General features: G+C 35.7%; 1 protein-coding gene across 3 annotated transcripts in view; it reads left to right on the forward strand.

The window, feature by feature from the left end:
* Window positions 1-18,373, forward strand: part of CCDC191 (coiled-coil domain containing 191) — an 88,720-nt gene that overhangs the window by 9,787 nt on the left and 60,560 nt on the right. For all 3 annotated transcript variants that reach the window (XM_050778782.1, XM_050778781.1, XM_050778783.1), the window contains 4 exons: window positions 1,759-1,902; window positions 7,799-7,977; window positions 9,443-9,666; window positions 12,805-12,958. In XM_050778782.1, the coding sequence (XP_050634739.1) occupies window positions 1,759-1,902; window positions 7,799-7,977; window positions 9,443-9,666; window positions 12,805-12,958 (701 nt within the window). The remainder of the gene's footprint in view (window positions 1-1,758; window positions 1,903-7,798; window positions 7,978-9,442; window positions 9,667-12,804; window positions 12,959-18,373) is intronic.

Consider the following 18,373-nt stretch of genomic DNA (forward strand, 5'->3'; position numbering starts at 1 on the left):
ATGGTTTCCAGCTGCATCCATGCCCCTACAAAGAACATGAACTTATCCTTTTTTATGGCTGCATAGTATTCCATGGTGTATATGTGCCACATTGTCTTAATCCAGTCTGTCATTGATGGACATTTGGGTTGGTTCCAAGTCTTTGCTATTGTGAATAGTGCCACAGTAAACATACGTGTGCATGTGCCTTTATAGCAGCATGATTTATAATCTTTGGGTATATACCCAGTAATGGGATGGCTGGGTCAAATGGTATTTCTAGTTCTAGATCCTTGAGGAATCACCACACTGTCTTCTACAATGGTTGAACTAGTTTACAGTCCCACCAACAGTGTAAAAGTGTTCCTATTTCTCCACATCCTCTCCAGCACCTGTTGTTTCCTGACTTTTTAATGATTGCCATTCTAACTGGTGTGAGATGGTATCTCATTGTGGTTTTGATTTACATTTCTCTGATGGCTCGTGATGATGGGCATTTTTTCATGTGTCTGTTGGTTGCATAAATGTCTTCTTTTGGAAGTGTCTGTTCATATCCTTTGCCCACTTTTTGATGGGGTTGTTTGTTTTTTTCTTGTAAATTTGTTTGGGTTCTTTGTAGGTTCTGGATATTAGCCCTTTGTCAGATGAGTAGATTGCAAAAATTTTCTCCCATTCTGTAGGTTGCCTGTTCATTCTGATGGTAGTTTCTTTTGCTGTGCAGAAGCTCTTTAGTTTAATTAGATCCCATTTGTCAATTTTGGCTTTTGTTGCCATTGCTTTTGGTGTTTTAGACAGGAAGTCCTTGCCCATGCCTAAGTCCTGAATGGTATTACCTATGTTTTCTTCTAGGGTTTTTATGGTTTTAGGTCTAACGTTTAAGTCTGTAATCCATCTTGAATTAATTTTCATATAAGGTGTAAGGAAGGGATCCAGTTTCAGCTTTCTACATATGGCCAGCCAGTTTTCCCAGCACCATTTATTAAATAGGGAATCCTTTCCCCATTTCTTGTTTTTGTCATGTTTGTCAAAGATCGGATGGTTGTGTATGTGTGGTATTATTTCTGAGGGCTGTGCTTTGTTCCATTGGTCTATATCTCTGTTTTGGTACCAGTACCATGCTGTTTTGGTTACTGTAGCCTTGTAATATAGTTTGAAGTCAGATAGCGTGATGCCTCCAGCTTTGTTCTTTTGGCTTAGGATTGTCTTGGCAATGTGGGCTCTTTTTTGGTTCCATATGAACTTTAAAGTAGTTTTTTCCAATTCTGTGAAGAAAGTCATTGGTAGCTTAATGGGGATGGCATTGAATCTATAAATTACCTTGGGCAGTATGGCCATTTTCACAATATTGATTCTTCCTATCCATGAGCGTGGAATATTCTTCCATTTGTTTGTGTCCTCTTTTATTTCATTGAGCCGTGGTTTGTAGTTCTCCTTGAAGAGTTCCTTCACATCCCTTGTAAGTTGGATTCCCAGGTACTTTATTCTATTTGAAGCAATTGTGACTGGGTTACCTCCCAATTTAAACAACAACACCCATCTTCCATTTCTTCCTGTCCCTGCCTTTTCTCTTATTTACTTGTTGTCTCTCTTCCCCAGTTGGAATGTAAGTTTTATGATGCTAGGGCTTATTTTTCCAGTTTTGTTCACTGCTGTATTCCAGTGTCTAGAACAGTACTTGATAGGTACTCAGTTAATATTTATTGAAGAAATGAAAACAGTGAATAAAGAAAATCTTTGAAGTAATTGAAATATTTAAAATGTGTTTTTGTTTTATTGTAGCTCAGGAGCTGGTCAATGACTGGTTAGACTCCAAACTTAAGCAAGAATTAGCAAGTGATGAAGAAGGTGATGCTAAAAACACTGTGTCAAGTGTCTCTCTTGTGCCGGAAGCCAATGACCATTTGAAATATGACAAGTTTGATGGTAAGAACTTATCTTATTGTTCTAAGTTTTAACATTTAATGAATGTGTCTAAGGAGTCCTTATAATTGTTTTGAATAACAAATGATACCTATTTAACTTTTCTGTGTTTTAATTTTTATTATTGGTTTTAATTTATCATAGTTAAATGTAATTTCTTATGCTATATCTTCAGTAAATTCATGGTATTTTTAAAAATTAAAATATTCTATTACAGTTATCCCTAACTAACTGTGAGGAATTAGTTCCAGGACCCCTGGCCCCCACAGATACCAAACTCCTCAGATGCTCTAGTCCTGCGCATATCCTCTCGCATACTTGAAATCATCTCTAGACCACTTACAATACCTAATACAGTATACATTCTATGTAAATAGTTGTTATACTGTATTTTAAAATGTTTGTTATTTTTTATTGTTGTATTGTTATTTTTAATTTTTTTTTCAAATATTTTTGAACTGCGGTTGGTTGAATCCAAGAATGTGGCATCTGCAGATAGGGAGGGCCAACTGTATTTATAATTCTGCTTATAATAGCAATTAATGCTGTTTCAGAGTGCCTCTTCCTCATATATCACTGGACTATTTACTTTGATGCAGACTACATTTAAGTGCTCATATGTCATTTTTAAATTTATAAAATGCTTCTTATTTATCTGTTAGTTATTACTTATAAGGGAGGTTATTACTTTTCTAGTTTTTTTTGTTTTTTTTTTTTTTTCCCCAGAGGAGGGAAAAGCCACTATTGTGCACAGAGCCAGTGTCAGACAAGTTAGATGGCTGATGTCTGAGTGTTTATCTAATACACTCAAGGGTCTGTATATTTTTTCCCCTGAGCATAGGAGTAGTTATGGTAATGGTGGGGCAGCTCCCCATACATGACTCAGATACACTTGGTGAATTCACCTGACATCATACCCCTTGTTTAGGACTCTGTAAAATCCCCAGGTTGAGGATCACAAAACTATCAGCTTGTCAAATTAGAAGAATCCTTCAAGACTAGGTAGTCTGATCTATTCTCCTCCCCGACCCAGATAGAGATCATTCTACAGTGTCCCTAACTTGTAGTGACGTATCCTCTGCCTGAACACCTCCCAGGAGTGAGAGCCTGCACTTTGCCGGGAGCCCATTCAACCGGTCTGAGGCTCTAATCCTCATAGCAGTTTCCCTTAGTTAGGAGAATTAGGATTTTGTCTTCAGTAACTTTTTACCCTATGGTACAACAAAAATAACATGTTCTCTCTCAAGAACGTTTTATTTTTTGTAGGAGCTGTTACCATATTTGACCACTCATATAGTTCTATGTTTCCAGATTAAATAGCACCAGTACTCTCAACAAGTTTTTTATACCACATGGTTTCTAGGTCTTCTCATCCTCGTTGCTGCCTTCTGGATATTTTCTAGTTTATTATTGTCATTATTAAAGTGTGGTACTTCAGTACTTCGTATTTGTTCTGAAGCAAATATATGGAATCTAATGAAACTATTACTTCTTTTGATATAGTGCTAATAGATCTAATTATGTCCCTTTACTTAGATTGGTTGATATCATCTAGTATCATGCCAGGTCTCAATCATCATATGCTGGTAGAGTTTTTTTTAAATTGAAATATTGAACAAATATTTATGTAACCATTAAAAAGGATGTTTACCAAAAATATTAATTAACATATTATCTCAATAGACACAGAAAAAGCACTTAACAAAATCCAACATGCATTCCTGATAAAAACTTCTCAGCAAACTAGTAATGCAAGAGAAATTCTTCAACTTGATAAAGGCCATTTACATAAGACATGTAGAAAACAAATACCAAAATGATAAGTGTAAGCTTTGTCAGGAATTACATTAAATATAAATGCATTTAATTAAACACTTCAGTCCAAATGCAGAGATTGGCAGAATGGATAAAAAATACATGACTTAGCTATATACTATCTACAAGAGACATAGGTTCAATTTAAAGTACAAATAGGTTAAAAGGAAAAGGATGGAAAAAGATATACCATGCAAACAGTAACCAAAAGAGAACTACAGTGGCTATGTTAATATATATTAAAAAACACTTTTTATTTTTATTTTTTCTTTGATTTTTAATTTTCCCAAAAATAGACTTTTAAAGAAAAAATTGTTACTAGAAACAAAAAGTGCATTTTCTAACAATAAAAGGGTCAATCCATCACAAAAACATAACTATAAATATATATACACCTGACAAAAGAGTCCCAAGGTAGATGAAGCAAAAATTGACAAAATTGAAGAGAGAAATATAATTCAACAATAATACAATCATGTGTTGCTTAATGAAGGGGATAAGTCCTGAAAAATGCCTCATTAGGTGATTTTGTCATTGTGCGAACATGATAGAGTGTACTTACACAAACCTGGATGGTAGAGCCTACCATACACCTAGGCTATGTGAGATAGACTATTGCTTCTAGGCCACAAACCTGTACTGCATGTTACTTAATACTACAGGCAATGGTAACACAATGGTAAGTATTTGGGTGTCTGAACATATCCAACCATAAAAAGGTACAGTAAATATACAGTATATAAAAGGTAAAAAGTGTTACACCTGTACAGGGTATATACCATGAATGGAGTTTGCAGGGCAGGAAGCTGCTCTGGGTTAGTCAAGGAGTGAGTCGTGAGTAAATGTGAAGCCCTAGGATGTTAAAATATGCTGCTGTAGACTTAAAAACACTGTATACTTAGGGTACACTGAATTTATAAAAACATATTTTTCTTTTTTCAATAATAAATTGACCTTAACTTACTATAACTTTTTTACTTTATAAGTTTTTAATTTTTTCTAACATTTTGACTCTTTGGTAACACTTAGCTTAAAACAAACACATTGGAGAGCTGGACAAATTTTTTTTTAATTCTATGTACTTTTTTTCTATTTTTGAAATTTTAATTTTTTTTTTCTTGTTAAAAAACTAAGACACAAACATACATATTAGCCTAGGCCTACACAGGGCCAGGATCATCAATATCACTATCTTCTCCTCCACATCTTGTCTCACTAGGTCTTCAGGGGCAATAACACACATATAGCTGTCATCTCCCGTGATAATATTACCCTCTTTTGGATATCCCCTAAAAGACCTGCCTGAGGCTATTTTACAGTTAACCTTTTTTTTTTTTTTTTTTTTTTTTTTTTTTTTTTTTTTGAGACAGGATCTCCCTCTGTTGTGCAGTGGTGATCATAGATCACTGCAGCCTTGAACTCCTGGGTTCAAGAAATCCTCCAGCCTCAGCCTCCGTAGTAGCTGAAACTACAGGTGTGTGCCACCACACCCAGCTAATTTTTTTTCTTCTTTTAATACAGACAGGGTCTTGCTTTGCTTCTCAGGCTGGTCTCGAACTCCTGGGCTCAAGCAATCCTCCCATGTCGGCCTCTCAAAAGTGGTGGGATTACAGGTTTGAGCCACTGTGCCCGGCCCAATTTTTTTTTTTTTTCCTAATAAGTAGGAATAGACTCTAAGATAATGATAAAAGTATAGTTTAGTATATACATAAACCAGTAACATAGTTATTATTATCATTATCAAGTATTATGTATTGTATATAATTATATGTGCTATACTTTTTTGTGTAGTATTCTAAGATTTTTTGTGGGTGCTTTATTTTAACTTTTATTTTAAGTCCAGGGTACATGTGCAGGATGTGCAGGTTTGTTAATAAGATAGACACGTGCCATGGTGGTTTGCTGCACAGATCGACCCATCACCTAGGTATTAAGCCAAGCATCCATTAGCTTTTCTTCCCAATGCCCTTCCTCCCCCTGCCACCCATGACAGGCCCCAGTGTGTGTTGTTCTTCCCAACGTTTCCATGTGTTCTCATCATTCAGCTCCCACTTATAAGTGAGAACATGCAGTGTTTGGTTTTCTGTTCCTGCATTAGTTTGCTGAAGATAATGGCTTCCAGCTCCATCCATATCTCTGCAAAGGACATGATCTCATTCCTTTTTATGGCTGCATAGTATTCCTCAAAGATCTAGAAGCAGAAAACCATTTGACCCAGCAATCCCATTAATGGGTATATACCCAAAGGAATATAAATCATTCTATTATAAAGATCCATGCATGTATATGTTCATTGTAGCACACACTCTTCACAATAGCAAAGACATGGAATCAGCCCATCAGTGATAAACTGGATAAAGAGAATGTGGTGCATGTGCTACACTTTTAAACAACTGTTAGTGTGGTTATTTTGTTTATACCAGCATCACCACAAAACACATGAGTAATGCATTGTGCTTTGACATTATGATGGCTACAGCATCACTAGGCAATAGGAGTTTTTCAGCTCTGTTGTAATCTTATGAGGCCACCTTCGTACACGGAGTTCATTGTTGATGGAAGTGTTGTTATTTGATACATGACTGTAGTTACAGACTTCAATACCCCACTAGCAATAATCTTTGGAACAGCTACAAAGCATAATCAAGGAAGATGTTCAGTAACATTAGTCATTAGAAAAGTGCAAATTAAAACTGCAATGAGTTACCTCTCCATATGTTAAAATGGCTTAAATTTGAAAGACTGACCATACCAAGTATTAGTAAGGATGTGGAGAAATTGGAATACTTCTACAATGCTGGTGGGAATGTAAAGTTATGTAACCACTTTGGACAACAGTTTGATAGTTTCTTGAAAAAGTAAGCATTTAGCTATAATATGATCCAGTCGTTCTACTCCTACACTTTTTCCCAACAGAAAAGAAAGCCTATGTTCTGTAGGTTCTGCATTTGTGGACTCAACCAACCGTGGATCAAAAATATTCAGGAAAAAATAATTTCATCTGTACTGTACATGTACAGCTTTTTTCTTGTCATTATTCCCTAAACCATACATGTATCAAGTATTAACATAGCATTTACGTTGTATTGGGTATCATAACTAATCTAGAGATGATCTAGAGTATAAGGCAGGATGGATATAGGTTATATGCAAATGCTACACCATTTGGTATCACGGATTTTTGAACATCCTTGGATTTTGGTATTCTCGGGAGGTCCTGGAACCAATCCCCCAGAGATAGGGAGGGATGACTGTACACAGGTATTCATAATACCTTTATTTGCAATAGCCAACACCTGGAAACAACTCAAATGTCTATCAACAAATGAGTGAATAAACAAATTGTGGTGTATTTATATGGTGGAATACTACTCAGCGATAGAAAGTGATAAACTATTGATACACATAACATGAATGAATCTCAAAATAATTGTGCTGAGTGAAAGAAGCTAGGTCAGAAAAAATACAATGTATATAAGTGTATGATTTAATTTATATAAAATTCTGGATAATGAAAACTACATAGTGGCAGCAGGTCTGTGCTTACTTGGAGAAGAGTGGAGGGCAAGGGGAGGAGTGAAAGGAAGAGATTACAGATCAGCATGAGGACCCTTTTGGGGCTGATGGATGTATTCATTATCTTGACTGTGGTGATGGTTTTACTAGCATATGTCAAAATTTATCATAGACTTTAAATATTTGCAGTTTATTATATGTCAATTATACCACAATAAAGCTTTTCTCTTTCTTTCTTTTCTTTTTTTTTTTTTTAAAGCAGTAGAGCTCTCAAGATTGTTTAGGTTGAAGTTCTCAAGGTTGTTTAGATGGTAATCTTTTAGATTTGGCAGTGAAGGACTCTAGTGGCTTGGGTGAGGGCAATGCTTGGTAAGTGGAGCTTTTTTACTCTTAGTTGAAGGTAATTGCTGAGGGCTATACTCAACCAGTTGCCATTATCAGTTACTATTTACTGAACATTCGCAGCTTTGTATTTTTACTGTACTAGGATTCTTTATGTAAATATGAATATAATACTAAAATTAATTTTTAAAAAAATTTCCCTTTTTTGTTGTTCTGTTTCCCCCAGATTTATGTGGCTATTTGGAGGAAGAAGAGGAAAGTACCACCGTTCAAAAATTTATAGACCATCTGCTCCATAAAAATGTGGTAGATTCTGCAGTGATGGAAGATCTTGGAAGGAAGGAAAACCAAGACAAGAAGCAGCAGAAGGATCCTCGTCTTACCATGGAGATGAGACATAAGCAGGTGGGAGGGAAAAACAAAATTAAAATGGATAACAGGAAGCAGTCTTTGTGTAACACATTTAATAAGCTTAAATAAAGACATAGGCTTTATTATGAAAAAGGGTGCCATCTGTGGTTTGGTTAGGGAGCATAAAAATAAAATATAAGAACTTCAGAAGAAAAATAATTCTCATAAACTGAGGGTAGGAAACAATTTATTTAAGAAATAGCCAAAAAAAAGAATAATTGATTTTGACCAAGAGTATTGAGATAAACCTTATTAGTTTGAATGTGGTACTTCCTATTATAAACATGTAGATTGTGTGTGCTTGAGTTTGGTTTTCAAATTGCAACATTAATATTATTAATATTCTTGTGAATGTTACAGGATAATTCTTTTCCAGACAACTGAAATTCACTCATTTTGTGATTATAATTTAAAATGGAAGACAGATCTGAATTGAATCAAGTTCAGCTGTTTTGAATTAGAAAAGCATGTGAGAACTTTCTTTTCTCCAAAGGGAATAGTAGGTTATTGCAAAAAAGACTGGTGTCTCAACACTTTGTAAAGGAGTGCCAGGGAATCCAGAACTACGATTGAACCGGAATTAATATCTGTACGTGTGTGTGCCATCTTTGTATAACACTGAATTTCTGATTGCCGAATTTGAAAGTAACTGCTTTAAATTATTCAATCAAGGTATATGTAATCAGCACTGGGGATGTTAGAGAAATGGGTAGAAGTATGATTCTAGTTTGGATTTATGACAAAAGGGAGGAGAGAAGGTTCAATAAGCTATATAGTCATTGTCTGTCTTATCAGAAGTCTTATCACAACTAGAGAGTAAGATAAGGGTAAAGTTAGGTGAAGCAGGAAGGAAAGGACCTTTCCTTAATTCATAGCTACTCAAGCTCTCTAAAGGATTAATAGGTTTGAAAAAAATGAATATGCTTTTTCATGTTTTTGATTTCCAAATATGATCCAGAATCACTGCTATATTTACATAATAATAATAGAAATGAATAAAGGGTTGTGGTATTCCTAAAGTCAATAAATCACTGTTCTATCATTCACAATGTGGCTTCCAAAAAAGTTCTGTTCTTTCTTAAATTATAATTAGAATGCAGATATGACCTAAATATAATAAAAGCAGTAATGTACACCTTGGACAGTCGTTACAAGTGAGAAATCATTACTAAATGAGAATCCAGAACTTGGGATCTGACTCATTAGATTCTCTACTTTTCTGTGATGTGGATCATTCCCAGATTATTTGAGTCATCTTCATCTGACTGCATCTAAAATTTTATATTGGTCTTTACCCAGTAAACAGATGAATTCCTCCTATCCTACCAGTAAATAGTGGAGTTCTGGGTCAGAATATTTCAAACTGGTTATATTCTGAACTTCAAAATGTATTGTAAGGTTTTTCATATCCCTTTCTACTTGAAAGGCCACACTTCATCTTTATTATATTTGCTTTAAGGTAAAAGAAAATCGCTTAAGACGTGAGAAAGAACTGGAGTACCAGAGAATACAAAAGACCCTGAAAAAATCGGCCTTCTTGGAGGCTCAGTGTCTGGTGCAAGAAGAGAAGAAAAGGAAGGCTCTGGAGGCCAAGAAAGAGGAAGAGGAGATTCAAAGGGAGATGGTGAAGCTGCGGAGGGAGATAATTGAGAGGAGACGCACTGTGAAAGAAGCATGGAAAATGTAAGCCAGTGTGATAAGCACTGTGGGATTTCTCTGTTTAAGCAGTCATTTTAGAAGTGCTCTGAAGTTTTTAAAGTGGGCAAACATTGCAATAACAAAACACAAAAGAGAAATCACTCACTATTCCACCGTCTTAACAAATTAACTAATTTCATTTTTCCTTGTTTCCTCCTGATCTTGGTCCCTTTTCATACTTAATTATAACCATAAAGTACATTTGATTCGTAATTCTGCTTGTAATTAACACATTGCCTGGAGTCCTGGGGTGTATATATTACTCCATTGAGTTCCTATACCATAATTTATGTAATGATCACCTCCCCATACTAGTAAACATTTCAGCTATTTTGGATTTTTCACCATTATAATATTGCAATGAGCATCTTTAAGCATACTTTTTTTCACTTTTTTGAATTATATCCTTAGAATAAATTCTTAGGAGTGTAATTTCTGAGTTAAATGACACAGGTCTTTTTCTAACTCTTGAAACATTGCCAAATTGCTTTCAAAATGGGTTGTACTTGTTTGCTGTATCATCAGCAGCAGGCCAGTTTATCACACTCTTCCCAGCACTGGGGAGTATCATCATTTTCAATATTTTTACACTTTTCATGGGCATTATATTGGTTAGTTTGCATTTCTTTGGTTAGATAATATTTTTGAGGTTGAACATGTTCAGTAATTGTGTCTTATCCTGTTGTGAACTGTGTGTCTTATTTTCTGATAATCATATGGAAAGTCACCACTGTCTTACTACCACTGATAAAGAAAAAGAATATCTGACATAAGAGGAAGATAAAAATAGTTCTCACGGGATGTTGTACTATTATCCATCCTCATGCAGAAAATGAGCTTTATAAGTGAAATAACTAATGTATTTATTCTGAGAAACAGCACCAATGCAGGAACTGCAAAAGCCTTGGAACAACATGACTGAAGTGTCTGACTACTCAAACTGAGAGGCCACAAAGACCTAGCAGATAATCCCTTCCACCCCCATCAGCCTACACAGCTTTCCCCTCTCTGTTCTTGATTGCTCTTATTCTACCCAACTTAAAACAGCTCAGCAGTGAACATGTGCTTTACTTCTTCAAGTGCCAGGCTGAGACCTCCTCCAGATGCCATTCCTTTCGGAAAGCAATCACTGGTGTTTTAGTGAGTTCTTTCTAAGGTCAGCCTTGCTTTTCAGATTGCTCCCAAGCCCTGGAAAAACTAGGTTGACCTAAAATAAATTGTGAAAACAAGTAACATTTAATGGTAGTAGGATGCTGTGCTCACAGTGGGCACTCAACAAATGTTCACTGACCAGTCATTTCTTTTAAAAGTTAAGATCTTATCCATGGTTACAGTGAGATAGGTAATATGTTCTACTTCTAGGTGAATGAACTGATTTAAAACTTTCCAGAAAGCAATTTGGCAATAAACAACAAGAGCCATAAAATAGCATTATCCCTTGACCTAGGAATTACAGCCTTAGGAAAACTGCCCTAAGAAAATTATCAGAAATCCAGACAAAGATTTGTGTAGAAAGATAATTTAAACAACATTATTTATAGTAACAGACTTTCATAAATATTGGAGAAATTGCTAAGTCATGGCTTGTACAATGAAACAGGACTGACTCTTTTTTCTGGGTAGAAATATGGATGGCTTTTATGGGTGTGGTGGCACACACCTGTAACCCCAGCTACTCAGGAGGCTGAGGCAGGAGAATCGCCTGAACCCAGGAGGCGGAGGTTGCAGTGAGCCAAGATCATGCCACTGCACTCCAGCCTGAGCGACAGAGTGAGTGAGACTCCATCTCAAAAAAAAAAAAAAAAAAAAAGAAAGGGAGAAATATGGATGACTTTTATACTTCTCCAGTTTTTCACAATGAGCAGATATTTCTTTTAAAACAGATATATATTCTAATGTTATTTTTAAAAATCAGATTCATGGTATTAGAACTGTATTTCTTTAACAATCACTATCACCTGTCTATCACCATGAAATATAACATTGTTATGGCATTCATAGTTTGGAAAAAGTCAATAAAACTTATTGTTGATAGGCCTTTTAAACCTATTTGTAAGCTATCTTAAATCTGCTTCATTGCCTAGTTTTAAAATTATCTCTTTCAAGATGCTTATTAATTTCAAAGGGAAAAATAGTAACTCTATATTGGAGAAGCCACCTTAACCAAGTGATGAAGGTTAACATCACCAATAATACAAAATAACACTGTGTACCCTCTGTATCATATATGAGAATGAATGAGAGAATATCTGTAGGGTATCCTGGCATCTTTCTCAATTTGAGTTTCCACAACTGTGAAGCAAAAGTTCAAGAAAGATCAGGTGACTAGCTGGTTTGTGGCCAGAGCTCATGAATTCTGATTCCTGACTAGGTGCTATGTTTACCACATCATTAATAGTGTATACTTTATACATGTACATATACCTGTGCAGTTAAATGCACTACAATAAGAAGGCCATAGCTATGAGCTTGTTTGAATTGGTGAGCGAAAGAGGGATGGCCTGGATGAGGAAGAATAGATAGGTGGGTGAGAAAGAGGATGCTCAGAAAGATGAGCAACAAAGTTACTAAAATAATTCTGGTTACTTACCTAAAGGCCTTTTCCTATTTAAGTTTATTTTTTTCCCTTTTCAGCTATTTTAAAATTATTCTAGATTCCATTCCCTCCTTATTAAATAACACTGATTCTTTTGTTATTCCTCTTTCTAGTAACCTTATAAGAGGCCTTTTAGTAAGAATCTCATTCCTTTCTTGAGAATCCTTTTTTTCCCGTTATATGGGAGAGAATTTATGTCTATATTAGAGACTATCTAGTAGTTGTTAACTCTCAAATTTTGATTGAAGTATGGCTCAGTGTTCAACTCAATAAAAATACTAAAGTATATATAAGATTTTCTACTTTTCAAAGTACTTTATAACAATTTTATTTCATTTAATCTGTATTTTATAAAGGAATAAAGTAAGGCTCCAAAAAAATTACCCTACTATGTAGTTTTAGAGCCAGATCTAAAAATATGTGTATTCCAAAGGAAAATTCAGTGTTTATTCTGCTACAGTAGGTTGTAATTGCTTATTGTTAAATCTATTGTAAATATACATGTATTTTTTAATTGTTATTAATAGAGAGAAGAAAAGGCAAGAAGAGAATTCTCAAAATAGTTCAGAAAAACTCATGTTTCAAAGTACTCACATTCTTCTGGATGAGGAAAAAATGGCAAAAGAAAGAAAAAGGAAATTGAAAGAATTATTAATCCAAACTTTCAAAGAAAATCAACAGGTGGGAATTGCAATGTCTCTTTACTTAGCATTCTGTAGTATAAATGACAAAGAGCTCCATCAGAGATGGGATAAAGTAAAAACTAAGTCCAGTTGAACCTCATCACAAATACCAAAACTGCCCATGCCATTTGTTCTTTGTGCCCAGCTGACCTGGTATGCAGGGCAGAACACAGATCCCCTGTTCTGAGGCTATTCTTTATATACTCTGGTGGGATCCTGGGAAATTACTGGGGTGAGGTGGGTAAATTATGGACTTCTTCCTAAATTACCTCTTCAGAATAGCATTTAACTAGTATTAACCTTAAACTAAGGTAGCTCTCTGACAATTTTTGAAATCTTGGCTTCCACTTTGACAGTCATAAGGACCACTGTGTTCTGGATTATTCAGAAGATACAAGAACTGGTTACTTGCCTTTTAGTAGCTCTGATCCTAAGGCAATGATATATTTATACCTGTGCTTTTCTTTTTAATGGTCTACATTTTATTTTACCTTTTCTCCCTTCTTTCACTTAGTCTTTTTGTAAAAATAACTTGCTGATTTTTAATATAAAAGTGAATATCCTCTTCAGGTTACTTAAGCAGTTTTCTTCAATAAAGTGGGATTGATAAAAGTATGAATTTCGGGATTATGACATTTCAGGTAAAAGGACTTACCTGGAAGATTTGTAAATGAGAGGATTAGATGAGAAAAGATAAATATGTATATTTTGCATATCCTACAACACCCACCCCAGGGCCTTAGGCATTGCTGAAATTCAGAGAAAGTTAATTGAATAAATACGTGAATGAATGGATTTAGCGAGAGAAAAGAGAATGTTATGAAGATACTGAGGGAGCTTGATAAATGTAGGGATAGACTTACAAAGGTCCTGGAAATCAGTGACAGGAGTTTGAATACGATACGGATAACAAAGATATAAAGGAAAAAGTAGTCAAAGTGATTTTTTAAAAACAGTAGACATATTTGATGGTGGCATTTTTAGCTGATAAGAGGTTGTAATTACTCAGTTATTAGCCAACAAAAATTTGGTCAGAGTTTTGGCTTCAGGAAAACAGAAGGAAATGTAGTAAGAAGAAATGTAAGACTTGGAGTTAACATTTTGAGAAAAGTTAGCAAAGACTTAGATTCTGCATTCTTCATGAGACAGATGGAATTAGTATTCCTCCTATATAATAACAGTTCGGATTTCAAAGAGAAAATAAGAAGAGAAACGAGTATTCAGGGAGTCATCTTGAGAAAGTGTAAGGAAAAAGTACCATGATACATTTCCCAACAAATTAGAGACAAATAAGATATGTTTTCTAAAAAATGTTTAAATTGTATTGAAGTCCACTGTACAATCATATATATTTTAGATGGAACTGCCAAATATGAATGTTAGACACATATGCAGAGTTTTACAAAACTAGTGGCCCATCTAAAACAGATTACTTAGTTTTAAAATATTTGACATGGAAAAGCTGCAAAAATAGTGCAGAGTTTCTGAATAACCTTTATTGGGAGAATCACCCCCAATATTTCAATGTAGGTTCTTTTCTGTTTCCCTAAGTGTCAGCCAGTCTGAGAAATAAAGGAAAGAGTACAAAAGAGAAAAATTTTAAAGCTAGGTGTCCGAGGGAGACATCACATGTCAGCAGGTTCCGTGATGCCCCTCAAGCCGCAAAACCAGCAAGTTTTTGTTGGTGATTTTCAAAGGGGAGGGAGTGTACGAATAGGGTGTGGATCACAGAGATCACATGCTCCAAGGGTAACAAAATATCACAAGGATAATGGGGGCAGAGTGAGATCATAGGACCAGGGTGAAATTGGAATTGCTAATGAGGTTTCGGGCATGCATTGTCATTAACATCTTATCAGGAGACAGAGTTTGAGAGCAGACAACCTGTCTGACTAAAATTTACTAGGCGGGAATTTCTTCCTCCTAATAGGCCTGGGAGCGCCACAGGAGACCGGAGCTTATTTCATCCCTTATCTGCAACCGTATAAGACAGACATTACCAGAGCAGCCATTTTAGAGACTTCCCCCTAGGAACACATTCTCTTTCTCAGGGCTGTTCTTTGCTGAGAAAAAGAATTCAACGATATTTCTCCTATTCACTTTTGTAAGAAGAGAAATATGGCTCTGTTCTGCCTGGCTTTCAGGCAGTCAGACCTGATGGTTATCTCCCTTGTTCCCTGAACATCGCTGTTATCCTGTTCTTTTTTCAAGGTGCCCAGATTTCATATTGTTTAAACACACATGCTTTATGAACAATTTGTGCGGTTAACGCAGTCATCACAGGGTCATGAAGCAACATCCTCAGCTTACAAAGATGACGGGATTAAGAGATTAAAGTAAAGACGGGCATAGGAAATCACAAGAGTATTGATTGGGGAAGTGATAAATGTTCATGAAATCGTCACAATTTATGTTCAGAGATTGCAGTAAAAAGAGGTGTAAAAAAATTATGAAAGTATTAATTTGGGGAACTAATAAATGTCCATGAAATCTTCACAATTTATGTTCCTCTGCCATGGCTTCAGCTGGTCCCTCCATTCAGGGTCCCTGACTTCCCGCAACAAACCTTCACCCGACTTTTCCCAATGTTAACATTTTACATAAGCATAGTATAATTATCAAAACTAGGAAATTAGCATTGGTACGCTGCCATTAAATGCCATTAACTAAACTATAGACCCTATGAGAATATCACCAGTTTTTCCACTAATGTTCTTTCTCTGTTCCAGGACTCAATCCATAATTTCACACTGCATTTATTTATTACATCTCCTTAGTCTCCTCCAATCTGTGACATTTCTTTAGTCTTGTGTTTCATGATCTTGCCATTTTTGAAGAGAACTGGTTAGGTATTTTGTATAATTGTCTCTTGTTTTAGGTGTTTTTATGTTTTCTCCCCCTTGCTTAAGGTTGTGCATTTTTGGTAAGAATGCTGTAAGATGTGATACTGTGCCCTTCTCCGTATATCCTAACAAGGAGGACATAATTACTGATGTTAATTTCGATCACTTGGTTAAGGGTGTGTGCTGGGTTTCTCCATTGTAGAGTTGCTATTTTTCCTTCTCCTTGTCTTTCAGGAGATACTGTGAAGCTATGAAAATATTTTGTTTCTCTGTAAACTGTCACTCATTAAGGTTAACATCCATTGGTGGCTCTTGCCTGCAGCAATTATTAATGTTGTATTTGTCTAATGGTGATTTTGTGTTTCCGTCATTTCTTCTATACTTATTAATTGAAATTCTTCTAGAAGGAAGACGGTCCCTTCTCCTTCAGCTATGTGTATATGTATATATGTGTGTATTTATGTATTCATTCATTTATGTAATTATTTTATTCAGTATGAGCTCATTGATATTTATTTTATTCTATGGGTCATAATCTAATATTGTTGTTTACTTGGTTATTCAGATTGTTTCAATGTGTCTATTGGGAAACCTGTAAGTTGGCTCCTTTGTTCTTTCAACATGCTTCCATCCTATTTTGGACATTTCCTTTTTTTGGCACCATAAGATACTTTAGGCTTATCTTGTGTTTTACCTGCCCTTACCCTGCAATCAACCACTTCTACATGGAACTTTGATTCATTTTATTGGAGAAACGGTTTTTGGAAACTAAGATCTGGGCACTAAGTGTGTTCACTGCTACTGGAGTGTCATTTTTTTCTAGGCCTTCTCAGCAGACAGAGCTAAAATATATATGGATATATACAGAGATGTATGTATGTATGTATACTAACATACATATACACACACATTATATTTATTTGTGTCTATCTGTATACATATTAAAATCCATGAGTTCAGCAACACAAGGGTCATGTTATTCTTCTCCCTTTCCTTATTTGTAACTTACTTCTGTATCTATGAATCTACACATATATATACATATATATAAATATATATAAAATAACTGTGAATTTATAATATTGTCAAGGATAATCCAGCACCACAGGTTTCAGTGTAGTCTTTCCATCTTGCTCACTTGTAACTTCTCTGACACTGAGAAACCTGGGTCTCATTATCTCTGTTATATTTACTTATTAGGGTAATCCTAGTACACTATAAAATAGTTTTAGAATTGCTAACCCATACCACAATGGGAATAAATTCACTAAAGCAAAATATTGTACAGTTATTTTTGGTTTTAGCTTTATAGTATTCAGTCAAAATATTGTTTTCCAGAGTTACTTACGGGAGATCTTTTCTTTGCCTCCCTTTTCAGTGTAATTATGTTATTCATTTGTAATATGGTTAGTAGATCTCTAGATTTTCCCCAGCGTATATGGGCATAGCTTGGTAAAAATACATCTACCAGCCTCCTCGGGCTCTTACACAGACTTGGTTGTAGATAGGACAGTCCTCCAGTAAAGGCCACATAGGCAGGCCTTCTGGGCTCATTATCTTGGTGCCAATTAACATTTGGCTCTAAAGGAGCCTAAAGCTGCCTTGAGTAATGAACCTTGGATACTCAGCAGCCTAGGTATGACCACAGGATGAAAACAGAAAAATGCCTAGCTGCCTTGCAGGGATTGGCAAGATAACGCGAAGCTCTTGTCAGCACCCTCAGAATGTTTCATTGGTACAAACCCTGTAGAAACAGCTGTGTAGAGTATTTTCAGGAAGACGTTAAAGAATCTGTTTTTAGGAGTTGCTGTAGTTTAGGTTCCTTTAATTCCTGTAATTGTTTGTGCTTTAATTCTGGATTATTTATTTATTTATTTATTTATTTATTTATTTATTTATTTTTAAGATGGAGTCTTGCCCTGTCACCTAGGCTGGAGTGCAATGGCGCAATCTTGGTGCGCTGCAACCTCCGCCTCCCAGGTTCAAGCAATTTGCCTGCCCCAGCCACCGAGTAGCTGGGATTACAGGCACACGCCACCACGCCTAGCTAATTTTTGTATCTTTAGTAGAGACGGGGTTTCACCATGTTGGCTAGGCTGTTCTCAATCTCCTGACCTCATGAGCCACCCACCTCAGCCTCCCAAAGCATTGGGATTACAGGCATGAGCCACTGCGCCCCACCTAATTCTGGATTTTATTTGTTCCTCCCAGAGTATCTCTTAACATCTTTTTTGGGCCACATTATTTAATAGGAGACTGAGAAACAGTGCAGGCTTTCTTATCAAAACACAAGTTCAGCGCTATTGATGCATCTTTTCTGCACATTTTCATTGCCAGGTCTCTTTGTCTTGTCAAAAACATTAGTTTTTTTGTATAGAAGCTTTCTACTTCCAGCCTATCCCATTTTCTCTTTGATCTTACAGTGAAATCTCTTGGGGGAGATTCAGCAATCCGTGTATCACTGCTAATTAGCAGAAACAACAAATGATTAACTGTGAAACTCTTATACTATTTGGAAAATGGCCTTCTTAATTCTCATCCTATTCTGAAATACATTTTGGTTTTCTTAA

Source organism: Macaca thibetana, chromosome 2, assembly GCF_024542745.1.
Source record: "Macaca thibetana thibetana isolate TM-01 chromosome 2, ASM2454274v1, whole genome shotgun sequence".
NCBI lineage: Eukaryota > Metazoa > Chordata > Mammalia > Primates > Cercopithecidae > Macaca > Macaca thibetana.